The 23,730-nt window shown below is 44.8% G+C and overlaps 1 protein-coding gene across 5 annotated transcripts in view; it reads right to left on the minus strand.

The window, feature by feature from the left end:
• LOC106747061 (glutamate receptor ionotropic, kainate 2) overlaps nucleotides 1-23,730 on the minus strand; it is a 136,981-nt gene that overhangs the window by 57,491 nt on the left and 55,760 nt on the right. For 4 of the 5 annotated variants that reach the window (XM_014624323.1, XM_014624319.1, XM_014624321.1 and 1 more), the window contains exon 4: nucleotides 7,397-7,554. In XM_014624323.1, the coding sequence (XP_014479809.1) occupies nucleotides 7,397-7,554 (158 nt within the window). Of the gene's footprint in view, nucleotides 1-7,396; nucleotides 7,555-8,900; nucleotides 8,953-23,730 lie in introns of those variants that run through there. The other variant, XM_014624322.1, reaches the window with a different exon arrangement.

Raw genomic sequence — 23,730 nt, forward strand, 5'->3', positions numbered from 1 at the left:
CATCGCGAAATGCAGATACAGCCGGATGCGCTGGAAGGGCCATATTCCCGGGAGATTATTCATAGCGCATCTCCGTCGCCACTTGATTCCTCGATCTCTGTACGCCCGCCCGCAACAAAGATTGTGTTCGCGTCGCCGCTTTATCCCGTTATTGAATGCAACTGTCGTCGACCGGGCTTAACTTCCCGGATAAATTGCGACCGGAAGAGAACGTATTACGCTCGTTCGTTGTCACCGGGTGAAATTCGCCGCTTCCGCGATACTGAATGCGCGGCTTTCGCATGTAAATAACCCGTTACCTTCTGCGTTTTATCGCGCGCATAAAGTAACTATATTTTGACGACCTCTTTGTACGCGCCGTCATCGTGAACCCGGCCGCTATGTGAATCGCCGGTACGATATACGTTTCATTTTAACGACGTATAAATCCACGAGAGCGACTCCCCCCCACTCGGGGATTTGAATGTATCCGGAACTGCGGTTCATCGAAAGATCTGAGCGCGAATTGCACTTTGCGAGTTACCAACAGCCGCTGATGGCGGCCGAATTCGTCGAGTGATAAATTGCGGAATATAATTGCGAAAACGCCCGGGCGTAGCTTCGCAAATCCCACGCGTGGTGATTCATCCAGATAATGGATCTTCCGCGTCGTTTAATGAGGAATTATGGTCGATTTTTCCGACCGCTAAAGTGCAGGCTCTCTCACACTTGAGGCATTTGCCATTCCGCGAAGTTTCGCAGAGCGCATTATCGCGAAGCACCTGTGCTGATAAATATGTATATACGCTCGCGGGAGGGATAATAGCGGTTCGACTAATATACGTAAACTGTAAAACTGTGCGCAAGTCGAGAAATATATATGTTTGCGCCGAGAATGCCTCGTAATTATGTCAGAACGCTGCGGATTGAGATGTTTCATGCAAAAGTCGAGAGTTCGCGGGGATGAGGCTCCAGGCGAACGTCCCGCGCGGTAATCCGCCATTGACGGCTGTCAAATTGGCCGCAAAAGCCGAAGGCAAACGTGGGAGAACGGATAAAGGGTCGTCACGACTCGGAACCTTTCATTCCGCGCGATGTCACCTATTTCGATTCTCGGAATTTACACAGATGTTCGAGAAGCCACTAAGAGACGTCGGTTGCCATCGCGCATATACGTGTTTTCGAATCATTTAATACTGACGGTAACATATTCTCTTTCTTCTTTTACTTATCCCCTCTCCCGCTTTTTTATGCAAGACGCTACACTCCACTCTTATTCTTTTATTATTCAGAAAAAAACGACCACTGCTGTTTTCAGCCCGATTCGATTGTTCCAACTTCGGATAAACTACGTGATAATTTATCCAATGGATAAAAATATCCAAAATATTTCTCTCCGTGTAAGCAATTCGAGAAGATACGAAAAACCACAACTTTGTTTACTTTTACAATTTTCTCGTGCGGTGACCTGAGAGACCTTACCTCAGCATCAAGATGACGGATATTACTCTGAGGGTTAAGTAGAAACGAAGTAACGTCCGCGAATAATGCACACCGGAGAATTCACTCAAGAGCGGACGTTGGAAAATTAACGGTTAACATCGCGCCGCACTTTCTTCGAGCATTTATACGCCCGCGTTGGTTTATCCATTTATAACGCATCAGCGCGACGCGCGCGCTGCGAACCCATTATTTTTACCGGGAGGGGGGGGGGGGGGAGATTTTATTGCCCCNGAGCTTCGCGCGTATCAGCCCCGCCGCGTTTCGCCACGGTCTCATTGCTGATCAAACATTTATCGCGGAAGTTTGCAAAGTGGCAGAAATCTGAGGTCCCCTCGTTGCTTACACCCCCGGGAAGATCCCATCTCACACCTCGGCACATTGATACGCGCCCGTACACATTCTCCTTTCCTCGATGGCAGTTTTAGTACCGTGGGGAGAAATTACCGCGGCGGGCAGCCGGAATCATAAAACGCGGGAAATGTTCAGGACTCGCGGTCCGCACTTTTAAGCGAATTCATAGCCGGCCGACGGACCGTCCTCTCTTTCTTTCTCTCGGAAGGTCGAAAATACGCGCAGAACGCGAAATCATTGCGGCCGACGATTTTACGACTCGTGTCTACTCCGCGTTCCCCAAGACACAGCCTCGCGTTACGCACGGATAAGCGTGCGAGTAGCGTACGCATAGATACCCTATTTGTTTAAACACTATAGCCTTATCACCGAGGTTATCTTTGCGATACCCGCAGCTATTCAATATCGATGCTGTTTTTGCGCCCCGAGCTCCTATATATATTTTTTTCATATAATCTGAATTTTTAAATCAACGCGGGATGTACCAGAGAGGAAAGTGAAACGCGCTCTCTTATTAAATGCATTCATGCGAATAAGCGGCCCGGTAACTCGTTAATGTTTTCTGCGATTTAATTGCACGTTGCGTTTATCATAGCTTAAATTACTTACCACGTGTATTTTTATGAGATACGCTGCGCGTTATAATTAATATCGGTGGATTGAACTGCTTTCCAGCTACTTTCTGTAAATACGACGGTTGTAATATTACGATATTTTATATTCACCGAATATACACGCTGTAAATTATGCGCTTTCATAAGCTTATTTGAATTTTTAACTTCCAACGTTTTTTTTTTTCTTTTTATTGCAGTCAACGCTGATTCAGATATAAAAAAGTAATGGGTCGAAATGTGAAAAGGGATTAATTGAACGCGTTGAGCACACACACAGTAACTAACATAATATATATTTGGAAAACGGGGAGAAAAAAGGGAGAAACATTATTCCCTCTTTGACTTGCGATTTTAAAACAATATTTTGTGCCCCGAATCTTTGTCTAAATTTTTTTCACATTTTCTAATTATACGGTGGTTTGTCGTCAATCACAAACAGAACGGCTTTTTAGATTCCGGACACAAGATAGTAATTATGATTCTACTCCTATTATTAATATAAAATACACATTTAAACTTTAATTTCTTTAAGTTAAATTGTTCTTCACTTTATCAGAGATGTTGCAAAAAATGCGTGAACTTTCTTAGAATTTCTGAAACAACATAAAATAAAAATCAGACGGCACAGATTCATGGGTTCATTATTAAAGTGCCGAAAAAATGAGCTCGCCATTTAAGATAACGGGTCGTGCGTAAACACATCGCAGCGTGGAATAATCCCGCTTCCACCCGCGATCCCGGAGCAAGAGCGCGTTACATTTTCATCCAAAGAAAAACTTGCGCACGGAGTTCCGCGCGCTGTTCCTTTGATCAATCGGACGGCGGCTGAGTATGGGAAACGTGACGTAAGATCTGCCGGACCGGTGCGCGAGCGGAAACTATCCCGAAGTTCGTGGCGGCGGATTGGCCGACGCGTTTGAAGTCTTCTCGAGAGAGGAGCTTCTTATCATCATGCTGGTCGTACAACTGCAGGCGGCATTCGCGTATATATCTCGAAACCGAGCGTTTCCACACGACCGGTTTCGAAACATTTCAATTACTTATGCCGTACCAGCCCTCGCGCGCGGCTTCCTTCCATCTTCCAGTTTCTCTCCATTAGGCGAGTGGCTTAGCGGCGAAGACGACCTTTCGCAGTTTGCCGTACGGAATCTTAGAATCGACTTCGGGACTTCAATATAGACCGTTTGAGTTATCGCTCGACATACCCGCAGTCGAGTCTCGAATTTGCGGAAGATCAAGCGCCGCTGATATCTCGTAACGGTGTTTCGGCTTGTATACGGAGAAACACGCGATATTAATCCCCATCATGGTCGGAATTGTCTGGATATAAAATCGCACAGATTTCTCGCACACAATTGGTTAGACGATCTTTTCCACTTTAAAGAAATTTTTTTCATCTTGCATTAGTTGAGAAGGGAGACTAGCTTGGCAGACGTGAAATTTTATGGCCATTATGCTTTTCGCGTCAGGAGAGAAATCCCTTAACGGCTGCAGCGCTGAAATCGGAATTACCTGGGCATAAAAGCGCATAAATCGTAGATTTATCGCGTATAATTGGCTTAACGATCTCTTCCGTTTCAAGAAATTTTCTGTGTCCGCTATAACGAGAAAGGCGCAATTTCATTCCGAGTTTTTCGAACGTCAATCAAGTTCCGAGAGGAACGATTTTGCCCCGAACGTCATCAGATGCGAGTATGAAGTATACATTAGCCGGCCATCTTCTTTTTCATTTATTCCAGAGCAATTACGTCGCACACTTGGGTTCGCCGGCCGAGTGATTTAGTTTCCCCACTTCTTGTTTTCGACGGTGCACTTGTTGCGCGGAGGGTTTGCGAAAAATCAGCGCGCTGTTACCTCGAACGGGTTGAATGCCGTTCGGAGCGGTCATCTCGCGCTCGAGTGCGTTCGCTGAAGATAAAGTTTTATATCACCGTCAGCTGCGCACTGCGAAGTGCCGGTAACTGTTGCGCGGGGAGCGCGCTTCAATCGTCAGGCTGTACACGGACGCGGTAAAACCGCGTATCTTCCCTCGCGATTTTTCCGCAATCGTATCAGTTTATCTGGCCCCTCTCGCGCGCGCCAAAGCGCGATAAAGCGTGATTCTGTCGACTCGCTCGCGAATCAAGCACCCTCGGCTGTCCTGAAACAGCCGAAGATTATCTCACGCTCGCGCGAACTCTAACAGAAATCACTGCTGTTATGCGTGCGAGTACAGTCGCGCGTTCTTATCTCGCCGCTTTGAAACCTATCCGATATTCATGTACCTCGAGCTTCAACCGAGGATCACAATTTCAGTCCTATCTTATCAAAGTTGCCGGGCTTCCACGTCGCGACCTTCCCTCGTCAAACTCCTCGGGATCCTCCCTAGCTGTGGATCCCGGTGGCGCAATTTTAACCCATTTTACCGTATTCGCTTGGGAAGAGTTCGGATGCGTCCCTTTCACCCTCTCTTTCTCTCCGCATCCGTTCGTCTCGAAAAATAAAAGACGGTTTTATATTTCGCCGCCGCGCTACCGCCGTCCCTGTTTCCACGTGGGCTTCATTCGCTCCTTTTGTCCATACCGCGGAAGAGAGAGAGAGAGAGAGCCGCGTTAAAGCAGAGCGCCGAAATGAATGGTCTGGGAATTATTCACTTTACGAATCTCAGTGAGTGGATGGAGAAGGAAAGAGAAAGAGAGAGAGAGAGAGAGAGTGAGGTCGAGATAAGATACGACTTCATTTCCGCCTCGCGGCTACGCTACGCTCCGCGAGCGTCGTTCATTTCCTACGTCCACGCCGGGAAATACAGTATGAAGTCGAAGTTAGCCTTTCAGCATCTTGAAAAAACACGATTGAGCCGGGCGACTTATTATTAGTCTGATTTGCATGAAGGAGACTGCATGGATTACATGGTAAGACGGTGATTTATCAACGAGCACGGATTTATTGGCAAACAGTATTATCGCGCGAAAAGATCCCGGAAGGGTCTCGTTACGCCGTAAGAGGAAAGAAATGCGTGTCGCATGTGCGACCCACCGGAAGCCTCGTAAATTGGTCGCCTCACTTGAGAAGCAAGAAGAAGTAGCGAGCGATGAATTTTAAGACTGGATACGCCGCACGTTTAGAAATAAATCTAACCGAATTTATTCAAATCCCTATCGTTTTGCCCTTCCAGCTGTAGGACGATAGCAATAAGTCACTGTCGCGGATGGACTTTATGAATAATGCAACTTACGAGAAACTTTTACCGCGGAACGTATAAAACGGGGTGCGATGCAAGGTACAAGCATAGGTATACTTCCTTAAATCTCTCAGAAGTCGAGATTGTGCTGTGACCGGTCGCCGGAATAGCGAAGAAAGGATGTTTCAAGATGTTTAAGTAACCGTTCAAATGTTCCTCTATTAAGGATGTATCGCCCATTAATGCCGTATTTTCGATGGCGCATCAGGGGGTCACTCATATATTTAGTATTTATCAAACAATTACGTACCTATACATTTATTTCACTACCTTCTTACCATTTTTTAATGATTTCAAATTCTCTCGCGAGAACACACGCGAAATTCTCGATATAGTTTCTCCGCTTGCGAAGGATCAAAGCCCACGAGTCTTCACGTGATTCAAGGCTTCGAAGAGTTTGCAAGCAGACACCGAAATCGTTCTCTTTATTTGACGCATAAAGCACACTTTGCGTTAACGGAGTGTGTTTTAATTAGACGCTCGGTTACACGCGCGCGCCGCAATTGCGAGGCGTTCCTCGAGGCAGTTTGGGTGCGATCGTCGGCGAAAGGATAAGGGGTTATCGGGCAGAATGGAACGCCGAGGGAGAAGATTCGCCCATTGGTCCCCACAGTTGACACAGTTTCCCGCCGGCGGTGTTAGCCCCGACGATCGATACCCCACGTCCACATCGTGACTGCTTAAGAAGATCATCGTCGCAGTAAGCGTTACACGCTAACACGCGGCTTCAAACTTAATGAGCCATTCGCAGCGCGCAGTCGTGCGGTGCGCCGCTTGATACGACCGGTGTTTGAGCCCGCCGTTAATGCGACGATAATATCGATCGCACTCCTCTGTACGCCCCGTTTCGGACGAACACGAGCGATCGATCCTCATTGCTGCAAGATCGATCAGAGGCTGAACTTCGGAAGTAAATTTCAGTAAGAGATAACCGAGCTTCCGGTGACAACTACGCTACGGTTCCGGTTTCATCAGCCCGTCGATGAAGCGTGCAGAAAGAATCCCACTTTGGGAGAAAGACGGTACTTGGAACTGTGATAGTATAATTACAAAAATTTCAATCGAGAAAACTATATATGTAATAAATGTTACTGTGGGTTGTAATCACGATATTGTGCGAGCAGCCTATGTAAATTCTTTACTATGAAATATGATTATTTTAACCGAACGGTGCAATATGTGTAATCGCGGCTAATGAAAAAATAAGCGCGGGTTCGTCGACGAGAATCTAGATGACTCCCACATGCGAGAATACGGCAGTCGGACGTGTCCGAAAGCGTGAAATTTGATACATAAATTGTGATAAGGCGCGGGAGGCTCTCCGGAGGATTCTCGCCGACTCAGGAGTCGGGACCGTCTCAATCTAAACCGGTCTCGCGCGGAAAGTAAAATATAGCGGGCGAGGCGGCGGCCAATTTGGCGCGACGTTCTTCGTCCATAGCGCAGTCGTTACCGCGGTCTCGTCGACGCAGGTGGAGATAATCCGGACAGCCGATCAGAGTAACGCACGATCGAAATCGATAGATCTAATTAATTTGAGAGAGAACGTCTCTCGCATGGGCTGTATGTACGAAGTAAGTCTATAAGTCGTCGTATAACGAATGAGGGACATGGGATAGGCGGACGGGATACCGCGACAGCTTAATGCCGCGAGCTTACCTCGACAAGGAAGGAAGGAAGGAAACTGTAGTGTGCCGCGAAAGAATAAAAGCAGACGGAACACACTCACCGATACTCCGATCCCTCGCTCAGCTGTCTGACCGTAATGGGAAATTCGCTGGGTCCGTGCGCTTTCAGAAGTTCCTGCAATCGCACGAGCCCCTCGTTGTTCTCGTAGATAATGGTGAAACTCTTCCAGCCCCAGGCCTTCACCAAATCGACGTACGCCTGGAACACGGGTAATCAATCACAAGCTGTTATTATTACAGTCGGGTTAACAGCCGGCGCAACCTAACGCTTTTACGTCTCTCACGGATGTAATTTAACTCTCTCTCTCTCTCTCTCTCGGGCTGCCTACGGCTCGCGGTCGTCACGCGACAGCAACAAGTACGATGAATGCAAACATGTTGCGCCGGGAGCAATAATTTTGCGTAATTCGTATAGGTTTTTATTTTTTTCAATGCGACCACACCTTGCGAATGTCACGCGTGTCGCGGAAGCGCGCGTATGTTATGATTAAAAATATTCTGTCGTTTAATGAAACGAAAATATGAAGGAAATAGTATATACATATATGCGTTAATAGCGATGAATTACACGGTTGAAGTATCTCATTTGTAATAACTGATTATTTTCCGCCTCGTACTGTGCTCCGAGTGCACAGAATAGAGCTTTAATTAAAATGTCTCTCTTTATATATCGAATGACGATACGTGTGTCGATCGCGATTGTCAATTCATTTCTAGACGCGTAAACGAACGGGAAATATGTATCGAAAATAATTCTGTCGCGCGATATTACTGAATTAATCATCGGTGCAAATTGGCCACGGCCAATTGTCATTATTACACGGCGAATCGTGTGACGTGTGTGCAAATTGGAAAAGTCGGAGGAGCTTGCTGCGACTAATTGATCGAAATATTTTATATATTGCGCGCTGACGGTGAACTAACTTAGAATGTATTTTCACGTATAACAAAGATGCGCAATCTCGTTGTTGTTTCTTTTGTTTCGGTGATCGTGATCAATTATCTCGATGCGAATCATTGCTTATTTCGACGGCTGTAACGTAAATGCATCGTGGAAATTATGTATTTTGATAATTTGAATGTAAGGGGCAGTTAAATATTATAAAATTATACTACCACACACACACACACACACACACACGATGTTAATATTTCGAGGTAAAGCATGTTCAATTACTGAACAGATAACACAACACGCTCTCGAGCGTGTCTCGAAAGTCGAAAGTCACGCGGATTCGAGAACATCATCATATGTATGCAACATACATCATCATCAGCGTCTTTGAAGTGAGGCTGAGCGAATCGGGAGAGCGTGATTCCCAATTTTTCAATCATGATATACGTGAGACGCATTATATCACGTTTTTGTGTATGTATTCGCGTGTGTGTTATCGTAATGCTAATCATCTCAAATCAATCGCCACATACTATAATCTTAAGGGTATCTATCTTCATTTTGTTAATTTTGAAGAAAAATATATAGCGTCGAGTTCCCTTATTCTTCATACGTTGATATTTTCCAGTATAACTAATGAGGAAGCTTACTTTATGTTTCAGTCTACCAGAACTTGCGGCCATATACCGGATGCGGTGGACCCGGATGCTGAACTGAAGGATCCGGGCCGAGTAGGGTCGGCCGGAGGTAAGATATTATTATTAGTTTAAACACCGTACTATTGTCGTACTCTTGAGATTCCTCGACTGTTTGCAAGCGAAAACTGAGAAAGAAAGAAGCGAAATATTTATTACAAAAACAAGTTTTCTGACTGTAATTATTCCCCTGTGTCATTGCAATCATAAATACCAAATACTTTTCTCTCTCAGAGTTTTGCACATATGTGTTTATGCTGTCCATTAAGATATCGTTAAAAACAATTAGGGGATCGTTTTAAATCATATATCATTTACCAGAGAAGAATAATGTTAATATTCTTAATATTTTCTTCAATTTATTCAACGTGATTCTCCAATTCTTTCAAGCAATTTAACATGCGCATCAAAATTACGCTTCAAAATTGCGCCGTATTAACGCAAAATTCGCGGAATTCGCGATTACTTGCTTTGTTTCTGATTAATCTCGCAATCGTCAATTTCTCAAATTTTCATATGTGACAGTATTATAATATCGCTCTGATCGAAATTCACTGTTAAATTCACCGTTTAATACGATATGTTTATCATTTCTATTACGAGTTGGAATTCTCGTAAAACAAGAATCTCGTTTGTTGACACAATACAATCGCCCGCGAAACGGAATGTTTTCTTCTTTCCCCTCGTTTTCATCGAACGCGGCGTAGTCTTTGATTCGCGGTTTGTTTACACACGAATGATTTTGAAATGTCGTAATTTATCGTATTTTTCGTAAAATCGTAAAATATCGTTGTAACGATCGCGAGTGTAATGAAATGAAATGAGTGGAAAGCAATCAACGCGGAACAATGGACGCTACGCGGAAACTGGTCCACCGAAAACGCTGGACGCTGAACTAGAACTGCTGGACGTCACTGGATATCATCAATTGATGAGTGTACAATTTAAACGCTCAAGAAGCGTCATGTTACGCAGTGCATGCAATTTTCAGGCTAAATCGCATTGATTGTTAAATAGATAAGTCACCGAGTTTTTATCAGATCTGTCAGAAAAGCAGATAATGACAATCATTAACGCACTGACTGTGTTTTCTTTAAATTGAATATTATTAAATATTCTTCTTGAGAAGCTGATTAACTGGGCTGCTTCCAACGGAAAAACCTGTAATTCTGAATCTTTCTTTATTTCTAAAGTATTGTTTTTGTTTTATTTCATTATGTTTGATAGAACACTACGAATTTTGTTACGAAGAGTTTTGCGAATATGCGCGTAAGACTTGCTTATAAAGTAAAATTTTAGGTCCTGTGTGTCATGTAAAATTTTTATTCTCCGAAATTCAAATTTTGCTCTTTATTGTCTTTCCTTATAAGATCAGTGTTTTTAAAATCTCTCAGAGGAATAATATAATAGACAGGTTTAACTTTTACCGTGCATATTATTTGGAAAGTTCATTTTCTACTCACTTTTTTTGAAGTTAATTCTCTATTTTCTAATTTTTTCACGAATAAAAACTCACTTTTTTCACTATTTCTGATAGTTGAACCGTTCCCATGTCAAATGAATAAATATTTCAGAGTTAGAATAACCGGAACGCTTGATTAATATGTATTATTTTGACGTCGATGGGAACTCGTACATAACGATACGACGTTTCTCACTTGTTATACATCGTAATACCCACCGACGCTATTTTACGTAACGTCAATAAGTCTTCTTTTTTTTTAACGGCTATTGATTTTTATTAGGCGCGTCCGTGCAAAGTGACGATATATGCGCGCCTGTAAAAGAGAGGGCGCGATGTAAAAAATATGTAGATCCACGAGCGTGAAAAGACCGAGCGTGAACGGGCGTACCTGCCGCCACTGCCGATCCGCAGCTAGTGGTAACAAATTGCATATCGGCAACGAAATACAACGGCACATCGCGGGAAGAATTCGCGCGCAGTAGCGCGAACATTTATGACCGCGTCTCGAATTCCGTTAGAGTTTGGATTACAATATGTTGCCGGTGAAATGTCGCCGACCGTCGGCTATAAATAAATCGGCAATGTCCGACGCGCCCACGGCTACTATTATTGCGAACGTGGAACATCGTAAAGTATCGTAGTTATCCGTTCGATCGCGGTCAGCCTTGTCATTTTCAAATATCGCGCTCTTCTTTATTTGAACGCCCGGCGTGAGGATCTGAGGTATGAATTTAAACACACCGTGCGAGAAGCGAAATATCTGCGTCGTGTTCCGCGGGTTCTTCCCTACATTACCCGTAGTGATAGAACAAACGACGCTAAACGTAACCGCGCGTTGCGCTTTAAAATAAACTTCTCGCGTTTCCCGTACACATCGTATCGTGACGTAACCCATCGTCTCTTTCGCAAGGTAGGAGAGAGCAGCGTAAGAGATTGCGACTTATTTTGCCGCGCGGTGGCTTCTTCTTCCGCATAGTTCGGGCTTTTAACTGGGTAAACAAGTATCGCTACGGTTGCGACGCTCTTCAGTGACCGAATCGACGCGGCGAGCCGCGCTGCGCGTTGCAGGGAATTCATTCTCTCTTTGTCGCGCGTTCCCTTTTTCCGATAATCCAAATTCCGCGAAAGAGCGAATGTATATTTTCCCAACGAGGGAACTTCCGCCATGCTCTCTCGCTTTCCTTCCGTCCGTTTTTTTTTTCTTGCTCTTTCTTTCCTCTTTCTCATGCCCCGTCCTCCTCGAACTCACGTTACGATCCCCGTCGTTTCACGTTGGCCGACTGCCTGGAGATTGTCGTTTCGTTTCTGGCGGGGCGCACCTGGCTGAATATAATGCTCCTCCTCGCGGTAATCCCAGTCAGTATTGCAACGCGTGATGTCACGCCCCAGACCGCGTTAACCCTTGACTTCGACCTCACTCGCGGATGAATCATTCCGCGAGTTCTCCCCCCCCCCCCCCNCACTTGTGATCCTGCCCGGTTAAATGTAGCATCGCGAGAGATACGCCTGGCGGCTTTCGTTATTCCGCGCCATACATCTCCATTGTTCGCAGCTAAGGGCGCGAGCGAGCTGAAAGGGATGAATCCTCCTGATTCGCGAAATGTCGGCCGACAGTGTCGCTCCTTCGGATTTAGCGCCGTGTTTTTTGTCTCGTTCGCTTCATCGATTAGAATGAAGATGAAGCAAGTTCGCACGGAGGAGATTTAAGCGTAAAGTCTGCGGGCCAAACGACGGCACTAAATTCGCGTGATGCTTCCTAATCCTGCGTATCCCAGGGCGTCCTGTTCGTGATTTAGCTGTTTTCGTCGGGTCTTCCCTGTCACGCCGTGCACCATGCATTCAACCTTATCATCCCTCTCTGTGTCTTCGGAACTGGCCTCGCTACAATCGAAGGTTATTACGAGCCGGCCACTTTGGCAGCGACTCGGGAGCACGCAAAAGCGCGAGCGGGAGTTACGATGACGACGGCGCGCCTACTTTAGCGAGACATTCAAGACTTATCTCGCTCCGCTTCCAAAATCAACTCATCTGCGGGATTCAGCACGGACGCTGCACGCACGCCAGTTCGCGATTTTGCAGGCAGTAATTTTAGAACGTTGGATCGCGCAGCGCGTTATTCATACCGTTGCTCGTTATTTCGCGCGATACGAATCCATGAAAACGAAACACGAAAAAAGTGAGGGAGAAGGAGAGAGAGAGAGAGAGAGAGAGAGAACGATAAAGAGAGAAAGAAGGAGANGTTCGGTCGCTTTTTGCACGTTGAAGAGACGACGGTCGATGACCCCTTCCCGTTGCTTGTCCATTTGCGATGCTAACAGGCGCGGATTGTCACGCGGGGGCGCAGACAGCGTTCGCTGGCGGGCAGCCAGAATCGCGTTCATTAATAATACGGTGATTATATACTGCGGCTTTTTGTCGAAACGAGATTTACTGAATTTGGCGAGTTACACTCTTTGGATCGAAGCGGGTTTAACGACTCGTGGAGGATCTGTTGCGTGACGCGCGGCGAAAGAGAAACGCGCTCGCGGAAAATGAGACGAATATTTCACGTAGCTTAGTGACGCGGCTGGTCGGACACGGTTTATGAATCGTACGGGAAAATGGGTCGTGTGTTTTCGGAATTATAATGCTAATTTTAATGTAACGCGTATATTTCAACGCAAGACCACCAGCCACCCTTCTGAGATTCGCGCGGGGCCCCGTGACACCCAGCGCCGCGATTTAAACTGGGTCGACGGCGGTATTGGGCACCGAGACCGCGTTTGTTCAAACTCGGTGTCGTAATGCGATACGGAATGACAAATGTAGCTTGGTCGATCTTCCGAAATGTATGGTAATGCCTTGTCCACTGTCGCTGACCCCGCGAGCGTCACTAAAGCAAGTTCGTGCCTGCATCACCCACCTCGCCGATCATTGTGCCTTTTTCTCTCATAACAATCGTCTGTCAAAGGTAGCGGAGATTCCGTTTCGAAATCCGTTTGGAATGAAAAACTACTATAATATTAAAGACCGCAATACGCAGACATTTTGCACAAATTTCTGAATTTATGATTTACTGATGTGCCACTGAAAATACAGTACTAGATGGACAACGATACATCCGTAAACTCCCACACCGGAATTATACTCGCGACAACAAAAAGCATCGGTGGCTCTTGTGAAATTTTCAGCAATCTAAGCGCAATTCGCGCGCAGAGTACACACACGTGGTGACCGAGATATCCGCGCGGCCGGGAAATTCGTCGAGAGCGTGCGTTGACGGTTTCGCGGAACAAAATTCCGAAGTTGCGCCGTTAACCATAAATTAATCATAACTTCGCGATGAATTATGAGGCCTCCGCGTGTGGACGAGTAAGAGGGAGCCCTTAAAATGTGTGTTTTTTCCTCACCCGCGTGAAATTATTGCCGTTTTAACAAGACCGGCGTAATTTACGGGACGATCCAATTTCGGTGATTCTCGGCCACGTCCGACCACCGGAAAGGGGAATAAATCGTTCGACGTACGCGCTCTCTCTCTCTCTCTCTCTCGATGTATACACCCATGCATCTCCCATAATCGCGGGACTTCGTGAATCTGATCGCGCGACAACCGTGCCCGGCGTGTACGTCGCGTATTCGCCGGTACCTACAAATACCGCTCCGGCAGAATCTCGTTCGTGTGTTTTGCGCACGGTGTAATGTATCGTGGCGGCTAGATCGATGTTTAAATTACACCCGGTGTAGTGCACGACGTAAATTGCAGCCCGCTTGTAAAATAGCTGAGTGTGTTTCGCGGCGAGGTTCGCGCGGACGATAATTTTCCCGGCTCCCGATAATCGACCATTCCGCTCGGATCCGCTTCCGCAAGATATTTCGGCGTTCGCTCGCCGGAGCGAAGACCGAGCGTATGTGGCGCGATTTTTGACGGTTCGCTCTTTCTCTCTCGGTTCGACGCGTTCCAACTGCTACCTCGTCGACGGTATTAACGTCTCTTCGGGTAGCGATTGTGTCTCGAGCCACTTTTCACCGCGGAGGGATCGATCCTCGCGGAGATGTACGCCGCCACGAGTCTCGGGATGCGATCAAGAGATACTCGGAGGTAACGGAGAGGGAAATTACGTATTCACGAGGTGCGACGCAGGCGTGTAGGAGCGCGCGGACCTCCGCGGCCGATGCAAATTGGGCGGAAATATTTCAGCGGTGAAATATTTAAGTCGCCTTACGCGACGCGGCGGCTCTTATCATAGTATCGGAGTTCGCGCGTGACGCGAGATTTATCACGCCCGTTACCTTGCCATTTCGAGCACGTTTGCGACCGAGTACGTTACACCTCACACGGCGATGATTATAACGCACACTGGTGCCCCAGACCTACGTACGCTCCCTCTCTCTCTCTCTCTCTCTCTTTTATCTTTTGTTTCATTCCAGAGTATATTTCTCGCGGATAAAATTCAAATAAATCTCTCCCGGACAAAACCGGAGCATCTCGATAATTCAAAAAAACGATCAGGAGGGATTTTCGCGATACGAGTACGTAAGAATAATTTATTACTCAATTAATATCGAGTATTTTTAATTCAGCGCAATTTTCGACCTCCGACGCTGAATTATGAGAATGTACAGAATTGTCGAGAATGAAGGAAGTAGAGAAAATAATATTCTGTTGAATTTTTGCTTTGAATAATTCGACTGTAAGTCGGGAAAATTAAAATGTTACCTCTCATATAGGGTCGCGTTTACCTTTCTTCTTCTTCCGACGACAATTCCCTTCGAAGCGAAGTATTTTCACGGAAAGTTCAAATTACGAACGTTTCTATTTAACTGTGAAAATGAAAGGAACTCGGGCAAACGAACATTTGATGATAAAAATTGAAAAAACCTGGGAAGTACAAATAAACGAGAATATCACGCTTCGCGATTAACCGACGAGCAATCGTCAACCGCATTTTACTGTTTCACGTCGAGGATTAAAAAATAATTCAATTGCTCTCTTTCGCGGCAATTTCAGCGCGCGAAACTCATCAGTCGGTCGGTCGTTATTAAAAGGAACGGCCGTAAATCCGGCGCGCCCTGTGCACGCGCGTATGCACATAAGGCGCGCGGATGCATTTTATATCTCGCTGTTGGGTGGATAGGTCCAACGGGGTTGATGCGCGCTCTTCGTAACGAACGTCCCGGAGTTCGCGGATGCATTCTTCCGCGGGAGCAACGCTCTGAAAGGGGCGGCGCGAATGCGCCGTTTTGCATTTTTCAGATGAATTTTTACAGACGACTGAGAAACGCGCGACGCGACACGCCCTCGATTTATCCGGATTAAGCGTGATTCCAGATGCGTTCGCACGTAGCGCAGCTTCTACGAGCGAACATAATGCAGTATTGCGCGCACGATTGTGTGTAACTTCGCGTGATTCACCTTAGAATATTTTTTTTATTTCATGCGGTTTACAAGTTTTTCAGCAAAATTTGGAGTTTTGGTAAAAGTGATTTTTCATACATAGAAAATGTCTTGAAAGAAGAAAAAAATAACTATTCGTAGATGATTCAGCATTTTATCTTGCTTACTTTTTGGATGAATATAAAATAACTTGATCTTCTTATGAGTACAGTGCGAGTCCAAGTGTGTTATTTTTACACGCATAAAAGTCTAAAAATGACCCGTTTCATTCAAACTCCTCTTACACGTTTCTTGCTTTAGGTCACATCATTGGAAACGTTTAAACTTGTTAAGTTATAAGTTAACACGTCCAGCCCAAGTTATTTACGATCCAATGTCAGATGTCTTCGCTACAGTTTCTATTGTCGTCACTTTCGAAACGTTTACATTGCCGATTTTAATTTCCCGCAGATCCTACTTTGCTCAATTGGCGCGATTTTTTTTACGCGCGCCTCCAATCAAATGTTTTTTATGTAAACGTACATTTTCCATCGAGTTCTTACACGCTCAAAATACTTCGCTCTCTCATTGAGTTCTTACGCGCGTAAGATATACGTAAAGTAGCAGTTACTCGCGGTAGCGCGGCTAACGAACCGCTTGCCGACGTACTCCTTGTAACAAGATCCCAAAAGGAGGAACGTCCGTCTCTGCTCTCCGAGCTCGTATGATTTTTCTGGCCTTAGCCAGAGCATAGCGCGCCCGTAGTGCGAGAGCCTCCCTTTTGCTTCTCTCTCTCTCTCTCTCTCTCCTTGCAAGGCGCTTTCCACGGAAGTTTCGCTCGCTCTCATTTCAAAATAAATCCCAAGAAATTCGCTTTGACGTGAAACTCAGGCATTGTAAAGCACTTAATGCATCTACGGGAGTACCCACATCTGGAGTTGCGGTGAGGTGGGCAAATGGATGTAACTAAACGTGTCATATTCTTCCACGAAAAAGAGAATTCTTCCTCGCGTTGCAGGTGAATTCTATTTTTCCGCTGTATCGTATACACAGGCCGCTCGGCAAATTCTTAATTTCGTTTACGAACTCCTTTGACGAATTTCTCGTTGATTGTTCTTCGTGATAAAAATGTCATCGTTTTTAATCTGGAAATGGACTTTAGCTGAAGGAAGTGCGGGAAAGCCGAAGCTGGGCAGAAATACATGCTTATATATTATATTACGATACATATCGTGATACCTGATGCGACCGGACAATGGGCGAATGGTTTGTGCATTAAATCATGCCATTATGAGCATCAATCAAATTTAGATCCAGTCGATTACGGTGACGTATCATAAATGTATGTTGATTGCAGAATTTACATATGGAATGTACGATTGGCAGTAATCCCAGGCGTGAGAAACCGCTTTCAATTTCGGTTTTGCATTATGACGGTATGACGATGGCTTTCAAATGCTTCCGCCGTAAATGCATGATCGATTGATGATTCTTAAATTCGTGCGCGCGTTGTTGCACAAGATTCATTTTCGTTACTCGTCGATGAAAGACTCGCGTATCGTTGAGAAAAACTTCACTACCACATTATCGTGCATCGAGATCAGTCGTAACACCGATAATTAACCCTAGAAATCCTTTTCGTATATGGCATATCCGTTTGTATCATAATGTATGAAAAACTATGAATTTTTAAAGAAAAGATAGCTTTTCTCGAAACGTGTTTATTTTATGGCTTATAACTTTATCATTATTGACATCAACAGTTTGTTCATGTCGTAGCTGTATTGTTGACGGTTTGCTTTATCGAATAAAAGAAAAACACGCAAGAAATGTAAAATTTACAAAAGTTATGGAGAGATAAATCAGACTCGGGTATGCCATACCCGGTATGACTTTCCCATTACAAATCATACAGTGTGAGTTTCTGGTTAATATCGGATCATCGATTTTGCTATCATTACGCCGCCGGCGGTGCACGTCCGTCGCGCTCGGGGATACTAAAACTGAGAGGGCGAAAGGTAACTGTCATTCACGTAACTGAGAGAGGAGAAGATCGATCGCGTGATTAAGTCCAGGCCCAAGTTCCACGGGGAAATCGAAGTTTTGCTTAGCCGCGGATGTTATATACCTATGTTCTTATCATCTCTTCCGGCGCGCACGAAGTTCGAGTTTCGCCGGAGCTTTCCGGAAATAACAAGTTAGCGGGGTTGGTGGTTGTCGATTATCATCCTCTGGTCGGGTTGGAATCCACTGCGGAGGCACTGCCTCGGGAAGACCGAAAGTTTATCTCGAAAAACAAAACTTGCTACTTTCTTATACGCGCTCCTCGACGATGTTTCGTCTTTGTACAACGTCACGTAGCCGCGAATACTTACTCGCAAATACACGTATCGTTAGCGGGGAGCAAGTAAGATAAAACTGCACACACACACACGCACGCAAATATATTTGCAAAAAAGACAGGAGCATTCGCATCGCAGACTCTCGTTGGCCAATTTGCCCCGGCTCTACTCGCATATTCGCCCGAAATTGCAAGAATCGTATTATCGCGGTATCAGCACGTCATCGTAGCCAGTTAGATTTTTCCCAAGTTAATTAAAATGCACACGAGGGCACACGGATGAAACGTCGTTAATATCGCAATCGAAACGACCGTTCGTGACTTGAAGGCAATTTGAAATCGCGCATCGCATTATTACCGCGCGTTGCGGATTTGCCGGCGGAGCAAAATTGCAGTCGATGCTGTTAACATTTGAAGCGCTACATTATACCGCGAAATTGCTAGCTGATGTATCGTACACGTAATGAAACGGCGATGCCAGGGAGCGCGTATATATACCAGAAATAAAATTGTCCCGATAATAACGCGAATTCCCGTGCCCGGTATTAGTTAATTGTGCTTCAAACGAATTCCTATTAAATTCCGCTTACAATGTACCCATACAAAATCTAGCCCGCGCGATCGCCGCGTCGGCCTTTTTGGCCTTCGCTGTTGAACAGAATTTTCGTTCGCTCGAATTTCACGGCGCACGTATGTGTACGCACGTACAGCTTATCGCGCGTAATGACAACAAATAAAACTACTTTCGTTCGTAATAACCCTCGTCGGAATAATTAATATCGGGCGCGCTGGTAGCAGCAGTTTCGGCCGGCAATTAATTAATTAATAATGTATACTTTTGTACATATAATTTCTGATGGTCCTTCGAGAGGGCGGATGTCAGTTCAGGATGGAATAAATTTCTGTTTATCCACATATAAATTAAATACACAGTAGATAATTGATAGAAGATACCGATAGTTCGGTAATCAAAGAAAATTAAGCGTTTAAATGAATAATCGGGCGGAATCGGATAATTAATACGCGGTAATTTCATTTCGTTTTGTTTCATTTATTTACAGGAATTGTATCCCTTTCGTACAAAGATATAAAGGAATTAATCACAAGTTCAAATATGTAAGAATTTGACTGGTGCACGGTGTGAAACTTTTAATGCTTGTGCATTTAAAAAATCCTCGCAATAGCGAGGAAATAGAACCGAGTTTCTCATAAGCTGAGTTTTTATATAAATAATCGGGCGAAATCGTGTAATTAACAGTGGACGTCTCGGGTGATTGGATGTCGGAATCGAGATCACGCGAAAGTCGCCCATAGAGTATTAGTCAAACGCGTGCTGCAGCGCGCGAGACGCACGAGTTCCACTCTGAGACAATGCCGTTCGGCAAGCGAGTCCCTTTATTCGACTCGACGCCATTCGCGATGAATGCATTTTGCATTTTTCCAGACAGCTCTTTTCTCCCGGCGCGTCGTCTCTCGCGAAGTTTACGAAATGCTCGGTCGGGGAGGAAGCGCGAGAGAGGCGAATATCGGGCGAAGAGGTGGCGCTTTTAATTCCGCTTCTAATAGAATTCTTGCCTAATGTACTCGTAAATAATGCATTCTCGGTGCGGCCCTCGAGTGCGCGCCGACGTCGTCTCTGGCCGGTCGGCGTGTTTCGAGTGTCACTGTCGGCGTTAAAATTGCCTGTGGAATGGCGAATCGCGAAGGTGAGACGTCGATTACGAGCGATGAAGCCCGCGACAACAAGCGGCTTAGCCCGCCAACGCGCTGTCTCTCTCTTTTTCTCTCGATTACGTTCGTTCTCTTTCTCTCTCTCCGTGAACGTGGAACAAGATTACGTCTGACGTGCTAGACGCAGCGGAGTTATTCACTTCCGACGTAACACGACCGCTTTATACGACGGTACCATATTCCCTAGTACGGTACGCCGTGTACGATATTGCGTCTACATTTCTTGACGATCGCCCTTCCCGGTCGTCCCTTCAATAAAGCGCATCGTTCCACGCGCGTTCTCCAGAAATAATGCCTGCAATATACAGCGGATGAGTTTCGTCGAAACTCGTTGATCTCGTCATCTCAGCGGGGAGACCCGTGTCGTAATTCTGATAAGCTATCTAATTTCACGGACTTAACGGTGATTCTTAAAAGGCCCTAATTCGCGCCGATTACAGTAAATGCGACTACAAACGACGATAAAAGAACAATAGAACGCGCATGAGCTTAATCGTTTACCTAATAGATAGATATTAGATAGAGTCGGAGAAAATCGACCAAGGTAACATTTATTTTTCCGGCACGCTTGCCGATAAGTTGTCTGTTAGCCCGGAACTCTGGTTGTCATTGTTAGAAGCGATGAATACAAAAAAAAATATATTATAAACTCTGATGATAAACTAGTAGGAGAGAGAAATAGATTGGAAATAAGAGCCATCGTTGAATGTTGAGCGCGCGACAATTCATTTCTAAATCGATAAACGGGAGGATAAAAGTCCAACGCACGTGCCGGACTCTCAATATACAAATGAGATCAGAGTGCATCGGAAAATTTTTATTTATTTATTTACCCTTTGGTATACAAAAGACAGAGAAATATAATTTATCGCTGAAGACGAAATGATAACGGTTACATAATTTTAGCTAAAATGAGAAAAATTTCCATCGAATAGACCGATTAAATGATGTACCCGCTTTTATTATTTTTATTGTTTGATCAAGTGATGGATACCTTTATCCGATAAAATATCCGCTGAAGTTACCGATACAGTTACGGATGCAATCTAATTGGAAAATTAATCGTCCTTTGTATATCGTTGTAATTTTCATCGAATAAAGGCACGATTTGATTGGATGAAATGACGAAATGTTCAAACATTACACTTGATTGGACATATCCATTTGTTACTTTTTAATTGGATTATTCGATCAGATATCATCGGATATTTTTTTCAGTGTACAATTATAAAAATGTACAAATAAGGCTACGCTTAAAGGGGCTTTCAAAAAATTATAAAAAAATCAACAGAACTGGAGTATTCCTTAGCCGAAATGCACATTCTATTGATGCAATCGTGTCTTTCATACGTAATTCAATGAAGTTCGACATGAAAGACGCGCATTGTTCCGGCCAAGCCAACGGACTCTAGAATTCCATACAATATTACAGTTAAGTAAGTCAAATACAAAAATCAAATCAATGAATATGTGTCAAAGTACAATAATCCTTTTGATAAAAGGACCATATTATTGACCCACATTCGAAAGGACGAGCAAGTGATACATATAGAATTCTTAGTCTTGTTCTTACCTGCGTATTGTATATTAATTTAAAGAGGAGAAGAGATGGAAATCATTCACACGCGATTTATATCACTTAAAGCGAAGTTAAAGAGAAGTCTGTAGACCAGGCGAAGACAAACTTTTCATGAAGTAGTTTATTTCACGGAATAGCCAGGGTATAAATCGTCGTTCGACGGATCCGAAGAATTCGAGATTTCGAGGGAAGCTGCTCGTCTACGCGATCCTGCTGATTAGTCCGAGCTGGCGAACTCGATCGTTATCCCGAAGCAGCAGCGAGGCGAAGCGCTCATCACCGCGTCAGAGACGAATGCACGGGATGCAATCCATTTACTCCCCGATACGCTTTTCTACCGGAGGGAAGGTGGGAAGAATGTGGCCGACGTAACGGCGATCGCCGAAACGAGCGGGAAGAAAGCGCGCGAAGGAGGAAATGGAAGTAAATAGCTAATCGGCCGAAAGAGACGCGGCGGGGCGGGTGTGAGGGATGCAATTGGCTTTCAATCGCACCCCCGCCGTACGTGGTTTCGCAATGCGTTCGCTGAATGGCGTTGATTAGTAACTACCCCTCCCCGAAAATAAACGAGAGCGGTACATCGAGAGAGCCGGCGAACTGTTGGCTCCTCGGCGGCGCCTGAGAGACGAGAGGAGAGACACGTGCTATCGCGAGAGGGGTGAGAGAGAGAGAGAGGGGTCCGTTCTCAATGCGAATGCCACGCGAACAAAATAGAGTGGGTACTTAGTGCCGACGATATGTTTGGGTGGCGGCGATCAGGAGCGGTTTAAGTGCTGGATGAGAGGACGGCCGCTTCGGGGCGCAATGAGTCGCGACGTTGTTGTTGTGCACTTTGTCTAAACCACGATGAGAAGCAATTTCCTCTCCTGAATTGCATAGCTTCGCGTATGTGTGTGCATATATACCTGTTCTTGTTAATAAAAGGATATAATCTCAGGAGGAACAAAGTGTAACGATCGAAATCTTTTCGTTTAAAGTTTAACATTATATACTAAGGACTATGACACGTAAAAAAACATAAGCAGTAAGAAAATTGACCAATCACAGTTGATTATTCTTTGACCGTAAGGAGAATTTCCTTACTGCTTAAGTCTTATTGTTTTTCTGTGTGTCATGGATCTAAGATGCTTGGTATTACACGTTACGTGTCTCCACGACGAATCATGGCTCGTTTCGATTTTTTCCCACGAAAAAGATGGATTTCATTTTCGTCACGAAGGTCGCCACGAGGTTTCTCTAAATTCGAATTCGAAATCTATCATTACGCGAAATCTGTTCCTTTGAGCATGTGTAGCATCGTGTAATTGCTCGGTGTAAGAGAGTCGTAATTTATAGAAGACCGAGCATCACAAATTTTCCGTAGGGTTCTCCGTTTTCTGAGGCCGAACCTGGTGGCGAGTTTGCGGACATTGCGAATTGAAGTGCCACGGGAAAGCGTAACGAGCAAAGGCTCGACTAGGAAACGCTACAAATTGAATTCCAACGGCAATGTAGCGGCTGATTCAACCGATCACACACAACCGGCCGGTCTGGCGGCTGGAGCACAGAAGCCGGTCCATTATCGGCCACGAGGAAGATCGTTAAATCATCGCCACGGTAATGGCAATTGCGCCCATCGCGGTTCATTAGCGCCAACATATCGCCCGCTATGTCGTCATAATGTCGATACCTCCCAATTGGAACGACCAGTGACGCGTTCTGTAACTCGGGAGCGGAAAGAGGAAGATGTTGAATTCAGATAGACATAGATCGCAGATGTTCTCCCACGCAGATATTCGACGATTCCAGCCGTGAAGCATTCGCTTATTAAGACGTTCGAATGCGAGCGCGTGATCGTATTCGTAATCACTGAGGAAATATACTAACGATCATTACGTATATCCATATCGTCATTAGTGACAGCTTAGTTAACCAAGGTGCTGATACTGGGCAATTAGCAATCAAGGCTTATACCCTCAATCCTCAGGGTATATACTCAATAATTATAGTGATCAACGATATAACGATTGATATGCATGCGTGGCCGATGAATATGTATTTCTCTCCTTCTCTCTCTCTCTCTCTCTCTGATTCGAAATGAATCAATCACGGTGATTTCTCCATGAAAACGTTTTAGTCATGCTCATGTACGATATGAATAAATCCGTCATATATATGCATTGTGATGTAAATAATTCTGTTTCTCTATAAAAAGATTCGTTTGAATATTGTTTATTTTCAAAAGTGAAAAAAGAAATTAGATTATAATATAATAAATATATAATGTAATAATTATTATAGACTATTCGATTGTTATATTAATATTCATCGAAATAC

The sequence above is a fragment of the Dinoponera quadriceps genome, unplaced genomic scaffold (genome assembly GCF_001313825.1).
Source record: "Dinoponera quadriceps isolate SergipeBrazil2010 unplaced genomic scaffold, ASM131382v1 scaffold2110, whole genome shotgun sequence".
NCBI lineage: Eukaryota > Metazoa > Arthropoda > Insecta > Hymenoptera > Formicidae > Dinoponera > Dinoponera quadriceps.